This window comes from Oryctolagus cuniculus, chromosome 1 (assembly GCF_964237555.1).
Source record: "Oryctolagus cuniculus chromosome 1, mOryCun1.1, whole genome shotgun sequence".
Lineage (NCBI taxonomy): Eukaryota > Metazoa > Chordata > Mammalia > Lagomorpha > Leporidae > Oryctolagus > Oryctolagus cuniculus.
Genome location: NC_091432.1, coordinates 205,262,130 through 205,280,267, shown reverse-complemented (window position 1 = coordinate 205,280,267; position 18,138 = coordinate 205,262,130). Strand labels below are relative to the sequence as shown.

General features: G+C 41.2%; 1 protein-coding gene across 12 annotated transcripts; it reads right to left on the bottom strand.

The window, feature by feature from the left end:
* Positions 1–2,155: 2,155 nt before the first annotated feature.
* On the bottom strand, positions 2,156–18,057 carry ZNF189 (zinc finger protein 189). Of its 12 annotated transcripts, none has more exons than XM_008259685.4 (4): positions 17,635–18,057; positions 17,246–17,386; positions 16,821–16,947; positions 2,156–4,860 (listed from the first exon to the last, which is right to left on the bottom strand). In XM_008259685.4, the coding sequence occupies exons 3-4, from the start codon at positions 16,852–16,854 to the stop codon at positions 3,143–3,145; spliced, it is 1,752 nt and encodes a 583-aa protein (XP_008257907.2). In that variant the 5' UTR covers positions 16,855–16,947; positions 17,246–17,386; positions 17,635–18,057; the 3' UTR covers positions 2,156–3,142. The 12 variants fall into 12 exon arrangements, with proteins under 12 accessions (XP_008257907.2, XP_008257975.2, XP_008258017.2 ...); XM_008259753.4 differs by having other exon boundaries at positions 16,821–16,905; positions 17,635–18,031; XM_008259795.4 differs by having other exon boundaries at positions 16,821–16,902; positions 17,635–18,022.
* Positions 18,058–18,138: the final 81 nt, after the last annotated feature.

Sequence of the window (18,138 nt, the reverse complement as noted above, 5' to 3'; positions counted from 1 at the left end):
ATGGCCCTTTTTTTTTTTTATCTGCAGACAGGTAATTTGCTTTCATTTCTTAACTTTGATAAACCAGTAAAATTAAGTGGGTGAACAGAATAGCTAATAAAAGGTTGCCATTTAACTAAGACATTCAACAGATAATTCCCTCCAAATATTGCACATTCACAGCTTGAGTAATCTCACTCTTTATCAGGTATACTTTTCCCCATCTCATTGAGGGACCACTCACTCTCTGGCTCTTTCCTTCTCATCCAATTAACAATCAAATCTCAGTTTGTTTCTCAAATCCATCTTCTTCTAATTCCACATGGTTAGTTGAAGCACCATAATCTCACAACTGTACTATTCTAAGAGCCTCTTGAGGTTCCTAACATGTAAATGAGAAGCCTTTCAAACAGTATTTATACATGTGCAATTTTCTCAGGACAAGATCCATAGGTCTAGGTAATACTCAAATATTTTCCCTTCATCTCCACAATATTTCAAGTTAAAATGGAGGTACCACAGGCTATGTGTAGTAATTGGGAAGGTATACAAGGAGAATATGGGCAGTGGTGGGGGGAAATCAGTAACTTTTTAAAAAGATTTGATAAAGCAGAGTGACAGGGAGAAAGAAATCTTTCATTTGCTGATTCACTCCCCAGATGGCTACAACAACTAGGGTTGGGCCAGGCTAAAACCTGAATTCCACTCAGGTCTCCCATGGAGGTGGCAGGAGACTAAGTGGGCTGTCTTCCACTGCTTTCCCACGTGTGTTTGCAGGGAGATCGATCTTAAGCAGAGCAACTGAGACTCAAACCAGCTCTCTGATATGGGATGTTGGCATCTGAGGCATTGGCTTAATCTGATCACAATATTGATGCATCATGGTGATGGTGTTTTTTAAAGCAAGGAGCTGGTTACATACGTTTTGTTGTGAAAATTTATAGTTGTGCAATTCAAATGTGTCCTTTTATAAACACACATCATACTTTGAATGCAAAGAAAATATTGCCCAGAAATCCAGGCAAGAAGAGTCTCCCAACAGCTCTCTGTTCTGCTCTTATTTAAGGGCAGCCTTGCTCCTCTTTCCTCAGTCATGGAACAACCAGATTTTCACTCTGTAGCCTCCAGTTTTTCTCACAACTCTTTTCACTTTTGTCTTTCCTGATACTCAGCTTTTAGTTTCATCCTAACTAAAATAATGTCCTCTTGAAAGAGCTGGTTTTTTCCCTCTTTCTTTTCCTCTCTCAAGCTTTCTGCATTTTTGTATCATCTTCAGAAAGGAAAGTGAACACACAATTTGCTGTTAAAAAGGTAACTTTGGGGGGACTGTTTTTCTTTTATAAGCAATGAATTATATGTGTATATATACACACTTACATATCTCTCTCTATATATAGAGAGAGAGACAAGAATTGTCTACTGCTACAGAAGTTATCATCCAAGGATGTTAAACATAATGTACTTCTAGTATGAATATCTTGTATGATCATGGCCTCAAATTGAGCTTAAAAAATCACCAGGACTTCTGTTAAGCAAAACAACACATGAAACTAATGGAATTCCAGTGAACAGTTAAAAAAAAAAGTCTTAATGTGTGTAGCAAAAGAACACATTTTACATAGTTTCCTAAAACAGAGAACATATTTAAGAACCTCAATAGTTGAGACTATGGCCTGCAAACTACTGGCATAAGTAAGTCTGGAAAGATACAGGGAAAGATTTTATTCAGGAATCAGGTGTAGTCTTTTTTGCACTTTCATTGGATTACACTATTTTGAAATGTTGACTGTATAATAAGTGAGTACCTAATGTGAATAAGAAAATGCACAAAGGTAAGTATATTTCTATATACACACAAACACACCTGATATTCAGATGGGAAAATGAAAAGTTGGGAGGTGGCTTTTAGAATGGCTGAGATATAAGATAAAGGAGGGGTCATTAGCTTAAATTATTAGGAAGTTAGAATTACAAAGTTCTGGCTATTTGGAATTCTATACTCAGAAACTAAAATACTTGGACTAAATCTCAACTGAACCACCCAAAAAAAGTTTAAATAATTATAGGCAGAACAAATTAAATTCCTTCAAATTCTTGATTCTAACTTTAAAAACACAGCAATGTATTTGACAGGGTTGATTTTACATTAAGGTAACAAAGAACTCTCACACAAAGCAAAAACAAAACAAATTTTAATGATTAAAACAGATTAATAGGTTTATAATAACCATTAAGGGAAGCCTTAGAACCAGAAATAAGGATTTTTAAATTGCATGCAAAACCTAGTTACCATAAAAACCAAAGCAATACCAAAATATTTCACCTTCCTAGCAGACTCCAGGGCTTTTTATTTCCAATTCTTGTTAATCAAAATATGTACACTTTCACATGCTTCTAGTTGCAGAGGAATAAGCTTATTTATAGACTACAAGTTATCTTTCATAGAAGACAGGGCACAAAAACATGGTCTCTTCATCCACCCTTCTGGGCCCATCTTACAGGGAAAAAGGCACTCCCAAAGGTTCCTTGGTAACACCTTTGCTAGGTTTGTTAATTATTCACATAATCTTTATGGGTAAAATTAAAGGTGCACTCATTTCACAGATCTGGGAACTATGTTTCATGAATTCACAAGCCAAATAACTGGCTTTCTTCAAAAAAAGAAAAAAACTGCATACTGGTTTCAAAAAACACCTGGGCTTTGCTTCCTTGACAATTTACATATGCGTAATGACTGGACTTTGGCATGCTGAGCCAAATGCATTGCATCACATAACTGAAAGGACCACCACATGAGATGGCAGAAGACAGAATCATTTTCAGTTTTTTACTATCAGCTGCTCCCAGTTCCTTTGTACTAACTTGATTTTGTCCTTCAGAGTGACTCCCCCATGCTCTGAATCTGAGTTTAATCTCTCTGCTGAAAACAAAAACAAATAAAAGATGCTAAAATTTCCAGGTCTTTTTCTATGATCATCAAAACAAAGAGTAATGGAAGTCAACTGTACATGGACAGTTGTCCACCATTCCCAGAAACTTTAGGAACCATTTGCCTGAGTCCAAGGAGAATCTTCTTCATCATTAAATGATACATATTAAAACTGCACTTGGGTAGCTAGGGTAGCCAGTCTCACATTAAACTGAGCTGACTTTTTTTTTACACTTACTGCATCCATGCAGTGTGCAACTTTTGATGCTGAATAAGAGAAATGCGGCAATTGAAGGCCTCACCACAAGCATCACATTCATGAGTTTCTTGGGTTTTCACCTCTGCATGGATCTTCTGATGGTTGACAAGGCTGCGCTGTTGACTGAAACTTTTGTCACACTTTTCACATTTATAAGGTTTTTCTCCTGTGTGTATTCTCTGATGCTGAATTAGACCTGAGTTCCGGCTAAAGGCCTTCCCGCATTCATCACATTTATGGGGTTTATTTCCTGTGTGAACACCCTGATGTCGAATCAGATTACAAAGCTGACTGAAGCTTTTGCCACACTGTCTGCACAGATAAGGTCTCTCACCAGTGTGGATTCTCTGATGTTCAATAAGAAATGAGCTTCGACTGAAGCTTTTCCCACAAACAGTACATAGGTAGGGCTTTTCTCCAGTGTGGATTCTTTGATGTTGCACAAGATGAGCACTTACACTAAAAGTCTTCCCACATTCATCACATTTGTAAGATTTTTCCTTAGGACAGACCTCCTGCTGTATAACAAGACTGCAGTTGGGATCAAAATTGTCCTTAGTTTCGTTGTATGGATAAGTCTTCTCCCTGGTGTGGATTCTCTGATGCTGAATAAGACCTGAGCTTCTACTAAAGGCTTTTCCACATTCCTCACATTTATGAGGTTTGTCTCCTGTGTGAATTCTCTGATGACGAGTTAGATTGCAAAGCTGACTAAAGCTTTTTCCACACTCTTTGCACTGATAAGGTCGTTCACCAGTATGGATCCTCTGATGTTCAATAAGGAATGAGCTCCGACTGAAGCTTTTTCCACATTCAATACAAAGAAAAGGCTTCTCACCGGTGTGAATTTTTTGGTGCTGTATAAGGTATGTACTTAGTCTAAAGGCTTTCCCACATTCACCACATTTATGAGGTCGTTCCCCAGTGTGAATTCTCTGATGCTCAACAAACAATGAATTTCTACTAAAGCTTTTCTTACATTTGGTACAGTGATAGGGTTTTTCACCAGTGTGAGTTCTCTGATGCTCAATAAGGTGTGACTTCCAACTGAAGGCTTTCCCACAGTCACTGCATTTATGGGGCTTCTCACCTGTGTGAATTCTTTGATGTTTAACAAGGCTCCTTCTCTGGCTAAAGCTCTGCTTACACTGATTACACTGATAGGGTCTTTCTCCAGTGTGGATTCTCTGATGTCTAATAAGAGTTGAGCTTACACTAAAGGTTTTTCCACAGTAATTACACTCATAGGGCCTTTCCCCAGTGTGAATTCTCTGATGTTCAATAACAAATGAACTGCGACTGAAACTTTTCCCACATTCATTGCATTGAAAAGGTTTCTCACCAGTATGGACCCGTTGATGTTGAATGAAATGGGCCTTGCGGACAAAACCCTTTCCACATTCTTCACATTTGTGGCATTTTTCTTCTGAGTTTGGTCTCTTACGGATAATGTTAGTGTTTCCCCTAAACATTCTCTGTTCCTGGGTCAAAGATTCCCTTGGTATTTCCCATAAGAAGATCCCTCTCTGTTTATCTAACCTACCAACAAGTTCAAAGGTTTCTCTTCCCATGGGGTCCTGGTCAATTTCACTTTTGATTCTTGTAACTATTACACTTTGTGGTTCCACTTCTTCCTCAATTTCTTCAATTTCTTGTTTAACAGTTGGCTCCTCATCATCTCTGTTCAAAACATCTGAAACAATAAGTAAAAATTATAAACATCAGCCAAACTCTTTGGTGGCAAGAAGAAATTATTAAAAAAAATCAGTAATCAAGATAAATTAATTTATTTGCGAGAACTGTAATAGTTCATATACACAAATCATTTAGAACAGTACTTAGCAAAGAATACAAACTATGTAAATAACATTTAGTATTAGTTATTGGATATAATGAAAGCTTTTTTGGAGCAAGGTATAAAGTTACCACAAGGTAAAGAATGAATCAGTAGGATTAAGCAGAGTTAGGAGGTAGGGCTCGTAAAACACTCAATTATACAAGGTAAGATGGGCAAGCAAGTTAAGTAATGGTGGAACTATCTATCAAAGAAGAAAGGATAAGATAGAAAGAAAACAGGAGGTTCAATAAAATTTAGAATAACAAAGTATTATTGGAATGTGAGCAAACCAAATAACTGACAAAAGATACCAGAAAGGATGAAAGACCCCAGGGAAGCAACAGTTCATCAACAAGAACTTATTCACTGTCCATCACAAGCATTCCAAGCCTGTATGTCATGAGTCAGGATTCAGAGACAAGACATGTAGTCCCAACCATATGGAATGAGTATTAAGTAAAAATGGGAATAGAAAATAATATGATAGATAAAATGTTAAGTAAAAAGCACCTCTCTCATAAGGACACGAATTAGCTTAAAAAAAAAAAAAAGCTGAAGTCACATGGAATCTATGATACTGGGAGAAAATTTAGTAAGTATAAAGGAACATGGCCAGAGTTAATGGAAGAAATAAAAAATGGAGCACTCTGTGGTAGCTTATGACTTCACTTACCGCAAACGATGCCACATTCTTAAAAAATCTTAACAAATGATTCTCAACCCTCTAAGACCCAAGGCTCAGTATCTTTTTTCAACTGACTGAATGAAGTCTGAGACCTCAATGTTGCATTTGTAGAGAAAATATAATAGTCTATAATATAACAGTGTGGCATACATAAAACCTAAGTATGCCTCTGACTTCTTTCCTGATTTTCTATCTCTTGTTGATTATTAGATAATCTCATTTAAAATTTAATCACTATCAAATTTATATTTGGCCTTAAATAAGTTTCTTTTTTATATATCCTCTTTTCTCCTAGTTTTCTAATTATGAAGTCATCTCCAAATTTTCTTTTTATTTACTTCGAACCAGTCATTAAGCTATTTTATTCCCCCAAAAACCACTGAATAAAAAAACATTCTCTTATTTCCCTAAGAAACTATTAGAACCTTTATTTCTTAGGCTATTTACAATGTCCCCTCTCAAAATCATTTTAATGAATTATGTTTTCATTCACACAATGAAAAAGGATGAAATGAACTCTCTTGATTTTCTGCTCTTTAACTATAAAATTATACACAACAGGAGCTGGTGTTGTGGCACAGTGTTAAACCTCCTCCTGTGATGCTGGCATCCCACATGAGCGCCAGTTCAAGTTCTGCCCACTCCATTCCAATCCAGCTTCCTGCTAATATACCTGGGGAAAGCAGTGAAAATGGCCTGAATACTCGGGCCTCTGCCATCCATGGTGGGGATTGAGAAGGAATTCTAGGCTCCTGGCTTTGGCCTGGACCAGCCCTAGCCCAGATTTGCATTTGGGGAGTGAAAGATCAGATGGAAGATCTCTTTCTTTCTGTCCTTCTAACTCTGCCTTTCAAATATTTTTTTTTCTAAAACAGTTATATACAATAATACATATCCTATTCCTATCCAAAGCCAATCCTTTTACTCCTTCTTTATCCTACTCATCTATGGGTAGTTGTTCAATTCTTACTATTCTTTCATATTCTTAATCTACATTCTCCATTGACATCTATCATCATAGAAGTACAAGTATGTCCAACTTTTTCTTGAACCTGAAATCTTCCTCTTGATGAAAATTAAGCTTTGTAAATCTTAATAAGGTTTCCTTTTGGCAAAAACAAAGGTAGTTTTTTATGTATAACCTTTTCCATTCAATCTCTTCAAGCTACTATGAAGTCTGGTTTCCATTTCCAGCATCTAGGGAAATCTTTCTTCAAATGAATGATTTTCAAACAGCACAATGGGCATTTTTCAGTTCTTATTTTATTCAGAAGCATATGACACTTTTACTATCCACATTTCTTCAAATTATGCGTTTTTGGTTTCTATGCTATTACATTTTACTTCTTTGGCCATTTCTAATAAACATTTTTTTTATTTCTCTCTCTTTTTTTAAAAGATTTATTTATTGGGGCTGGCACTGTGGTGCAGGTTGATCCTCCACCTGCGGAGCCAGCATTCCATATGGGCGCTGGTTCTAGGCCTGGCTGCCCTCTTCCAATCCAGCTTTCTGCTGCGGCCTGGGAAAGCAGTGGAAGACGGTCCAAGTCCTTGGGCCCCTGCACCCACATGGGAGATGAGGAAGAAGCTCCTGGTTCCAGATCGGCACAGCTCCACCCATTGCAGCCATCTGGGGAGTGAACCAACGGAAGGAAGACCTCTCTCTCTCACTGTTTGTAACTCTACCTCTCAAATAACTAAATAAAATCTTTTTTAAAATTAAAAAAGATTTTATTTAGTTATTTGAGAGGTAGAGTTACTGACAGAGGAAGAAAGAGAGAGGTCTTCCATCAGCTGGTTCAGTCTCCTAATGGCTGCAATGGCTGGAGATGGGCCTATTTGAAGCCAGAAGCTTCTTCTGGGTCTCCCACATGGGTACAGGGACCTAAGAATATGGGCCATTTTCCACTGCTTTCCTAGGCCATTGGCAGGGAGCTATATCAGAGGAGGAATAGCCAGGTCTCAAACAGTGCCCATATGGTACGCTGGTGCCACAGGTGAAGGCTTAGTCTACTATGCCACAGCACCAGCCCCTATTTCTCTTGCTTTGTCAACCATGTCATGTAACTGTTACCCACATTGACATAATTACTTGCTCTCTATATACATCCTCTGGATATCCTTATTTACATAGCACATAATGGGCTCACAATTAATATGATCATCATTTGCTGCAATATCACTCCCCACTTCAAATCATCTCTTGAGAGGTGCCACCATCCTTGACTAAAAATATTTACCTAAAGAAGGAAATAATCCCAGATTTTTTTTACCACTTCTTACTGTAAATTATCTAAATCATGGATTCCTTTTTAGCATCTACTTTCTCCTTTTAACCCTCACAATCACATAGCCATTTAAAAATCTGGGGTGACCTTGGTCTTTAGGCTGCCCTCACATTATATCTGCCTCACTAACCATATTGTTTATAAAATGGAACTCTATTCATGTTATCTCCTATACATTCAGCAGCACTACATCATCTTTAAGATCATATTGAAGTTCCTTATCATAATACTCAGAATTCTTCATGACATGGTTTCTAAGTCTCAACTCACCTTCCTACTTACTCTATTATACTTTATGTAGGCAAATTGCTACATATATTATAGTCTTTGATGTCACATCTTTGCATATTCCATTTATTAAATGTCCCCCAGGGTCGGCGCTATGGCTCACTTGGTTAATTCTCCACCTGCGGCGCTGGCATCCCATATGGGCGCTGGATTCTAGTCCCAGTTGCTCCTCTTCCAGTCCAGCTCTTTGCTGTGGCCCGGGAGGGCAGTGGAGGATGGCCCAAGTGCTTGGGCCCTTGCACCCCCATCGGAGACCAGGAAGAAGCACTTGGCTCCTGGCTTCGGATCGGTGTGGCGCGCTGGCCATAGTGGCCATCTGGGGAGTGAACCAACGGAAGGAAGACCTTTCTCTCTGTCTCTCTCTCTCACTGTCTATAACTACCTGTCAAATAAAAAATAAAATGTCCCCCAACAGTTTACCTGACAATCTCTTGGTTCTCTTAAGATTCAGTTCAAAGCTGCATGTAGTTCCTCAACAAAACCTTTGCTAAGTCCACCAGATTTAGTTATTCTATTTTTTAATCTACCACCTGTTGGTCATAACTTCATTGTAGTTATACCGCACTTCTAAACTACATGTTACATCTTTGTCTCTTTCATGGCATTGTAAACTCCTGTCTTGGACACTGTGGCACAGTGGGTTAAGCCACCACTTGGGACTCCTGCATCCCATACTGGAATGAGTGATTTCAGTCCTAGTTACTCTGTGCTTCTGATCCAGCTTCCTAGTAATGTTCCTGGGAGGAAGATGGCCCAAATTCTTGAGTCCCTGCCATCCACATGAGAAAGTTGGATGGAGTTGTTGGTTTCTGGCTCTGGTATGACCTAACTCTGGCTGTTGTAGACACCTGAGGAGTAAATCATTGGATGGGAAGATCTCTTTGTCTCTGCTTTGTCACTCTGCCCTTCAAATCATTAAATACATATTTTTAAGCTGTATTTATTTGAAAAATAGAGTTAGAGAGAAAGAGAGAGATCTTCCATTTGTTGGCTCACTCCCCAAATGACCGCAATGGCTGGAGCTGGGTCAGTCTAAAGCCTGGAGCCAGGAGCTTCTTCCAGGTCTTCCAAGTGGGTTCAGGGGCCCAAGGACTTGGGCCATCTTCCACTGCTTTCTCAAAAGCACATCAGCAGCATGTTGGATCAGAAGTGGAAGAGCTGGGTGCTGGGCACCCATATGGTATGCTGGCATCACAGGCAGCAGCTTTCCCCACCATGCCATGATGCTGGCCCCAATAAATACATCTTTTAAAAAATTCTTTGTGAAAAGGGAAAGTCTCTTTGTAAGGTTTATGGGTATTGTTCCAGGGGTTTTAATCAAAGGAATTAAGCCAAAATTATCCTTACTTACAAAATGAATGTCTATTATAATTCCTGAAACAATTAATGAAAAACATTCAAATGAAAACGTAATTGCAATGATTAGGATTAGAAAACTGGTTCTTATTACCAAGAAAATCTCTTGGTAAATATTAATAAAAATGAATATGCTTTTTACAATAGTAATAACAAACTTAAAACCTGGGAATAAACATAAGAATAAAATTTCTCCCAAAGACAAAAGGATAAACAGTCAACCAAATAGTTGAAGAAATTCATGTTATAAGAATCTCAACTTTTGGGGCAGTTTTGTGGCTTAGCAAATTAAGCTGATGTTACAATGCCAGTATCCCATATGGGTACTGGTTCGAGACCTGGCTGTTTCACTTCTGATCCAGCTCCCTGCTAACGCAACTGGGAAAGCAGTGGAGGATGGTCCACGTACTTGGGCTCCTGCATCCACGTGGGAGACCCAGAAGAAGCTCCTGGCTTCTGGCTTTCACCTGGTCTAGCCCTGGACGTTGAAGACATTTGGGGAGTGAATCAGTGGCCATTGAAGACATCTGGGGAGTGAATCAGCGGATGGAAGATCTCTCTCTAACTCTGACTTTCAAAGAAATAAAGTAAAATCTAAAAAAAAAAAAAAAAAAAAAAGAATCTCAACATCTTAACTCTTCCCAAACTCATTTATGATGCAACTAACTGCATTCCAATTGAAATCATATGAACCATACAGAAACCCCTAATGAATCTGAATTTCAACTGGAAGAATGCAACTGGTTAAGTATAGCCTGAAAAATACTGAAGAATCAATTATCAGGGGCTGGCGTTACAGCAGCTAAGTGTAGCAGGCTAAGCCTCCACCTGCGGCACTGCATCCCAGATGGGCACTGGTTCACGTCCCAGCTCCTCCTCTTCTGATCCAGCTCTCTGCTATGGCCATAGAAGATGGCCCAAGTCCTTGGGCCCCTGAACCTGTGTGGGAGACCCAAAAGAAGCTCCTGGCTCCTGGCTTTGTATCAGCCCAGCTCTGGCCACGGCAGCCATTTGGGGAGTGAACCAGTCTCTCTCTCTACCTCTCGAATAAATAAATAAAATCTAAAAAAAAAAAAGAAAAAAAATTAATCATCTTACCAGACATAAAATACATTGCTAAAACAAATGAAACTGACACAGTCAAAAGTTAGTGGTCAACAGAACAGGCAGGTGAAGAAAACGAGTATAGGCTTCCACATAAAGCACCCTTACAATGGCTGTTCATTAGATCTGAAGTTTTTTGCCCTAATACATTTTTGGTGATTATACTTACCTGTCATTTTTACATATTATTTTCCCATCCTGGGATCATAGCTAATCTACAGCAGACAAGTGACTCAAAGTAGGTCTCTCTCTAGGAATGCAGAGTGAAGCTGAAATAGCTATTAATCTGAATGTGGCTAACACTGTAACTTACCAACTCACAGGCTTGAGTTAGAAGCATGTGAATATAAGCAGGAAAGACTTGTCTTCCAAGGGGAAAGAAATAGAGTCAAAAGAGTGTTATGGACTCCCATTTTCATATGTTGTAGTTCCTAACCTCCACTGTGATGGTATCTCATGGTACAGTCTTCCATAGATAAGTAAGTTTAGGTGACATCATGAAGGTGGAACCCCATGATGGGATTAGTATCCTTGAAGTACAGGAACAAAGACAAGAGCACATACTCTCTCCTTCATGTGAGGATACAGTGAGAAGCTGGCTATCTATAAGCCAGAAAGAGGGCCCACACCAGGAAAAGAATCTGCTAGCACTTTGATTTAGACACTCTAGCTTCCAGAACTGTGAGAAATAACTTGCTTAAGCCATCCAGGCTACAGTACATTGTCATACCAGCTTGAGCTGACTACAACAGAGTAATTCCTGACTCCCTAAGAGTGATTCAGTTTTTGGTTTCAGGCCTTTTCTGATGTCTAGTTTTAGTAATGCTCATAAGTCTTATGCCTCTAGAATAATTTTCTTAAAGCTTAGGCTTAAGCTAGCTTGAGTTGATTTCCATCATTTTTAACCAAACAGTTTTAGAAATATGGAAACTGAGGAGAAAGAGAAAAGGCAAGGAAATAATGAATTCACTTTAGGATAGAACAGGAGTTGGTATGATTTCTCTGTAAAGGGTCAGACAATAGATATTTTTAGTTTTATGAGCCACATCACGTCTATTCTAACTACAGACTCTGTCACTGTAGCATGAAAGTAATCACAGACGACACATAAAGGGATGGGCATATCCATGTTTCAATAAAATCTGATTTACAAAAACAGGCAGTGAGTCATAGCTGTCAATGTCATTACCCAGCAGGGTATAAAATGAACAATTTTCCCAGGGGCCGGTGCTGTGGTACAGTGAGTTAACACCCTGGCCTGAAGTGCCAGCATCCCATATGGGCGCAGGTTTGAGACCCGGCTGCTCCACTTCTGATCCAGCTCTCTGCTGTGGCCTGGGAAAGCAGTGGAAGATGGCCCAAGTCCTTGGGAGACCCGGAAGAAGCTCCTGGCTCCTGATCGCCGCAGCTCCAGCTGTTGCGGCCAACTGGGGAGTGAACCATCGGATGGAAGACCTCTCTCTCTCTCTCTCTGCCTCTTCTCTCTCTGTGTAACTCTGACTTTCAAATAAATAAATAAATCTTTAAAAAAAATGAAAATTAACAAAAAAAGTTTTCCCAGTTAACAAAATGGGAAAACCAGAATTTATGAAGCCTAGCACAATGTTTAGTTAACTGTCAAATAAATGAACTGAACAAATAACTGAAAAGAGATTATAATCAAAGAAAAATAATGAGTTCAAGTTCTTGTAGGTACAGCAACTTCCAGTTCTGTCAAGGTCCAATGTGATGCAAAAACTAAAGAGTACCATTAAAATTGAAGATGTCAAAGATCTGAAAAATCAAGCTATCAATTGACTACATCACCAATACAGCTATCAAAGTTTTTAAAGAAAAGCAGTACAGAAAGGAAAATTATGAAAGAAAACCTAAAATTATGAAGCTAGAATAGAGTGGTGTTAGGAAGAGTGTTAAGATGAGAGAGATTTCATTGGAACAGGAGAGTAAGAATAACCTTTCAGGTGCCCCGCTGTGGTGTAGTAAGCTAAGCCTCTGCCTGCAGTGCCAGCATCCCATATGGGCACTAGTTCGTGTCCAGCTGCTCCTCTTCTGATCCAGCTCTCTGCTATGGCCTGGGAAAGCAGTGGAAGATGGCCAATTGGTTGGGCCCCTGCACCTGTGTGAGGGACCTGGAGGAGGGACCTGGAGGAAGCACCTGGCTCCTAGCTTTGGATCAGCGCAGCTCTGGCTGTTGTGGCCATTTGGGGAGTGAACCAGCAGATGCAAAACCTCTCTGTAAATCTGCCTCTCAAATAAACAAATAAAATCTAAAAAAAAAAAGGAATGACTTCTCATCAAAGGAGTACTAATCAAAGTGATGGAAGTGGAGTCTTTGAGGAGGATGAAAAGATGGTAGGAGAAATAATAAAATGATGGAAAGCTGTACTTACATTTAAACACAGAATACAGCCTAAAAGTACAAAATCACAGACGGTTCACTGTCACACCTTTGTCCATACAGTATTCACATGCTGCAGAACCAGGGGCAGGCAGGGCTGGATACTTGCCTGGCTGTATCAATCAGGATACCATACGTATGAACAGATTGACTCTGAGACATCATGGCATTTAAAAAATATTACAGTTGTGTGCTGGAAATAACAGATAAGGTAAGAAGGCCTGGCAGGTGCTATATTTGTGGGATCCTAGTAAAATAGGTTAAAAAGTTAAGATTTTTTTTATCCTTTAAATTATCATGAACTATCCAGAAATTTTAAGCAGTTAATTAATATAAAATCCCTTTGGTAACAGTAAAGAGACTATATTGCAAGAAAGGGAGACTGGAGGTCAGGGGCTAGCTCAGGGGACATGGTTAAGAGATATGAAGTCTCGGGGCCGGTGCTGTGGCTCACTTGGTTTGTCTTCCACCTGCGGTGCTGGCATCCCATAAGGGCACCGGGTTCTAGTCCTGGTTGCTCGTCTTCCAGTCCAGCTCTCTGCTGTGGCCCGGGAGGGCAGTGGAGGATGGCCCAGGTGCTTGGGCCCCTGCATCCGCATGGGAAACCAGGAGGAAGCACCTGACTCCTGACTTCAGATCGGCGTAGCGCCGGCCGTAGCGGCCATTTGGGGGGGTGAACCAACGGAAGGAAGACCTTTCTCTCTGTCTCTCTCTCTCTCACTAACTCTACCTGTCAAATTAAAAAAAAAAAAAAAAAAGAGATATGAAGTCTTAAATAAGCTATACTGATTCATTCACACAAATATTTAAGAAACAGGTTGGCTCTGTTCTAAGTGTTAGAAGAAATCAAGTAAAAATATGAGGTTACCATCCTTATGGTGATCATTGTGATTAGAGAAACAACAGATAAAGATCTGTAGTATAGCATGATAAATTCAACAATGAAAATATATGCACAGTAGTACAAAGAAAGGAGTGTTTAATTCAGATGAGAAGGCCCTTGGAATTTTAATGGATTACTCTGAGATTTGCCAGGTCTGAGTTACTTGTGTGATCTCTAAAGGAAAGATGATGGTAGCAATCAACCTCTATCACTCTTACTATATGCTAGTCAGTATCCTAAGTGCTTTACATTTATTAACTTAGTCAATGCTCACAATAACCATAATAGGTAGGTGCTATTATTATTTCTATTTTATAAAAAACAAAACTGAGTTACATGAGATTAGTAATCCACCAATGGCCACACAGCTATCAAGTGGTAGAACCAGGATTTGAATGTGGAACAGGTAGGTCCCATGTTACTTTTCTTGATGAAGATAAAGATTTGGGACTTATCACATAATGGTAGCTGATGATCCAAGTGCAGATACATAGTTTCCCAAGTCTGAGAACACAAGCCAATAGAGCAAGAGTGAGGGACTTTTTTTCTGCCAAGGATCATTTGGATATTTATAACATCACTCACTGACCACACAACATCATCAACTTAAAAATTAGCCTGCTAGGCCGGCGCCGCGGCTCACTAGGCTAATCCTCTGCCTTGCGGCGCCGGCACACCGGGTTCTAGTCCTGGTCGGGGCGCCGGATTCTGTCCCGGTTGCCCCTCTTCCAGGCCAGCCCTCTGCTGTGGCCAGGGAGTGCAGTGGAGGATGGCCCAGGTGCTTGGGCCCTGCACCCCATGGGAGACCAGGAAAAGCACCTGGCTCCTGGCTCCTGCCATCGGATCAGCGCGGTGCGCCAGCCGCAGCGCGCCGGCCGCGGCGGCCATTGGAGGGTGAACCAACGGCAAAGGAAGACCTTTCTCTCTGTCTCTCTCTCTCACTGTCCACTCTGCCTGTCAAAAAAAAAAAAAAAAAATTAGCCTGCTACACATTTATTGAATTTTGAGTCCTGCCAGCAGTTGCCTTGGCAGGGCCAGACCAAATGGTTTCCACAGGCCTTATATAGCCTGCAGGCTGGATGTTCCCCACCCTTGCAACAGAGGGAAGTAATAAAGAGCTTTAAACTATCTACAATCAGATGGAATAAAATAAAGTCCAAGAAGAATCTACTGAATTTGACATGTATCATGGTTAAACAATTTAAGGGGAGTGTTAGAGGGATGCCAAAGGGGCTTAAAGACAAAGGTAGGTAGAAAGGAACAGAACACATTAACTATCTTACAGAAACTTGGCTGTGAAGAGACCAAGTTATTTAGAGCAATAAGAGGGAGACTGGCAAAAAGGAGGATTATTTTTTCTCTTTTTGCCCAACTGGAAGAATCATAAACATGTTTATCATTAGGATAAAGTTACTAAAGGAAAGAATACAGACTGAGGTTGTAAGAGGGAACAAAAGACAACTGCTGATAAATTGTGGAGAAGTGAGAAGACAGAAACAAGTGTGCAGATGAGGGGCAGACAAGTTGAGAGTTTAGGCTTAGTGGCTTCTACTTTCTCTGTGAAACAGAAGGTGAGGTCCACTACTGACTGATGGGCCCAATAAAAACTACTTAAGTTTTTGGAAAAGTCACTGAAAGCAACAGGAGAGTGAGCATAAAAAGGACAAAAGAACAAACAAACAAAAACACTGAGACATAAAAACCCAATGAAGACTATAAGGAAAAAACCCATACATACATAAGGGCCATCAACCCTTTTGGCTAGAAAATTTTTCCTGCTGTGTTTAGCAACTCAAGTAAGGAAAAAGAAAAGGCAGATTTAATAATAAATCAGGACTTGAAGTTTGTAGAACAGGTAGAAAATAATATCAAGGTGGTAAGATGATAAGATGAGGAGGTGACATTTAGGATTGACACATTGGTGAAAAAACCGATCTTCCAAGAGACACAAAGTTCATTAAGAACGAATAGGTTTAGGTGGAAAGGAATAGGAATGATAGGTAAGTTGTAGTCTGCTTGACAAGGGCATAAAGAAAATGTCTCTTTTTGGTCACCTTTGTCTACTTACAGTCAATAAACACCATTGTCTCAAAAGTTGGTCATCAGTGCTTTGAGTTGATGAATAAAAATGGTGCCCTACGTCTATGGTCAAGCTCCACTGAGGCTCAAGTACTGACTGGGTCACTGGGTTATCAAAGGCATGGGTTAAAGTAGAGAAGACAGCAAAAGTGTGATAATTATGCATGAGGGACCAACGAATATGTTGACAGAAGACCAAGAAAGGGAATGGAGTGAGTAGAGCAAGGCTGCTGAAGATTCAGAGGAGGAGAGATTCTGTTTGAAGGTGGAAAGCTAATGCCTAGGAAACAGCACTGGAAAGCGAGAACAGTAACTTCTCCCTTCCAGCCTTAAGACAGGGATGAGGAAAGGGGGCGGGGGGAGAATGAGCAGCCCCCTCACCAAGGTCTGCCGGAGGAAATGGTGTCCCTGGCAGAGCGCCAGGTTTCAGGGCCGGCAGCACTGGTAAGGAACATTATGTGAAGAGGAACAGAGGCTCCAGCAGGCAGAGTGAAAGGGGTGGGAGGAGAGCAGTAGGAGGAGAAGCCAGGAGGGAAAGTACAGAGCAATATGGGAAGACGATTATGAAGACAGAAAGGCTTGCGTTGTGCTCATTTTTGAAGCTAGGGACGAAAGTCATGGAAATAATAAAGGGCTGGAAGGTTTGCAGCAGAACTTAGGAACAAAGCAGTCTGGGTACCGGTCTAGGAAGTCTGAGTCTTAGATATTTTAATAAGAGAAACAGCAGATTCTTACCCAGTGAGACCAGGTTTCCATAATTCTCCATCATGACATCTTTATACAGACTTCTCTGAGCTGGATCCAGATAATCCCACTCCTCCTGGGTAAAAAACACAGCCACATCCTCAAATGTCAGCAACCCCTGAAATAGTATGATTTCTGTCGTCAGTTCCTGTTGTCTCAAGGACAATTCTACCACTACAAGTGGCAGAAGCGATCATTTATCACTCTATGAGGAACATGGTAACTGAGAGTTCCAAATGATGGCCAATTTTGGGAACCGACTGCAACAGAGAAGCACCTCAGGCTAGGGGGTCAAACTGGGATGTATACTTGTCCTGACATGAGGAGCCTAAGCATAAGGCTTCTCTGGTTGAATAACTGTATCTTAACATTTTAATGTTGGTAAACGGCCCCAAGCCTCTCCAAGCTTCCCTTACCTCATTGCCCTGCTCCAATTCTCTATTCGCACTGGCTTGCGATCCAATTCAATTCCTTGAGCTTCTCTAAGCGTTTACCTTGGGTCCAGGCTTCGTGCCAGGCGCAGAAGACACAAGGGAAGGTCAAAAATGGTGCCTCACCTGGAGGAACTCACAAATGAGAGAGCCTGGAGCATTACTAATTTTCTCCAGCCCATTTATCAAGCCGCTCTTGGAAAAAAGGAGCCGGTGGGCAGTTTGTTCGCGAAGCGCACCCCCAGAGAACTCCGAGGGAGTTCCTTGCACGGCGGTGGCCCTTATAAACGGCGCTCCGGAGGCTGGGGTGGGGGACAGTGGTGCGGCCTAGCTCGCGGAGTGGCGAGACAACGGGGATCCCCAGGGGGACTTACCTTTGGCTCCGGCGGGGGGCTTGGGGAGGCCATCTCCTGGCCAGAGAATAGAAGTAGCAACCGGGGCGGCGACACAGAAAGGAGCCTCTGGTAAGGCCTACCCTGCAGCTATAAATTAGGCCTGATGAACACAAGGCTTCCTGGTTGTGTCCAGCCAGGTCCTGCCTCGGTCCCTGAGCGGTCACGACCCCCGGAGCATATCACACACACCCCCTGGCTGCACCCCAACCTTGAACCCCAACCCTTGCGTGGCTGTGCAGCCTTTCAGGCCTTTCTACAGCCTCCTTCCAGATGCCAGTTCCTCCTCCTTGCAGCCAAGCAGCTCTATGACCGTCCGCCCCCGGACCAGAAGGCGTCACCCGGAACCTTCTCCGGACGCCCCCAAACTACAACTCCCGTCATGCTCCAAGAGCGTCGCAGCCCAGCCTCCCCCGGCAGTGGCCGCAGGACTACATTTCCCGGCGTGCAAAGGGCACGGGAGACGACCGGGAAAAGGGAAACCGT

What these genes read in the sequence shown, in the direction of transcription:
- ZNF189 (XM_008259551.4), bottom strand. Translation starts at nt 17,667, where the DNA reads ATGGCCTCCCCAAGCCCCCCGCCGGAGCCAAAG. An exon ending in GCCCCCCGCCGGAGCCAAAG is followed by an intron (nt 16,948 to 17,634) that starts GTAAGTCCCCCT and finishes ATACTATTTCAG; the next exon opens with GGGTTGCTGACATTTGAGGA. An exon ending in TGGAAACCTGGTCTCACTGG is followed by an intron (nt 4,861 to 16,820) that starts GTAAGAATCTGC and finishes TTATTGTTTCAG; the next exon opens with ATGTTTTGAACAGAGATGAT.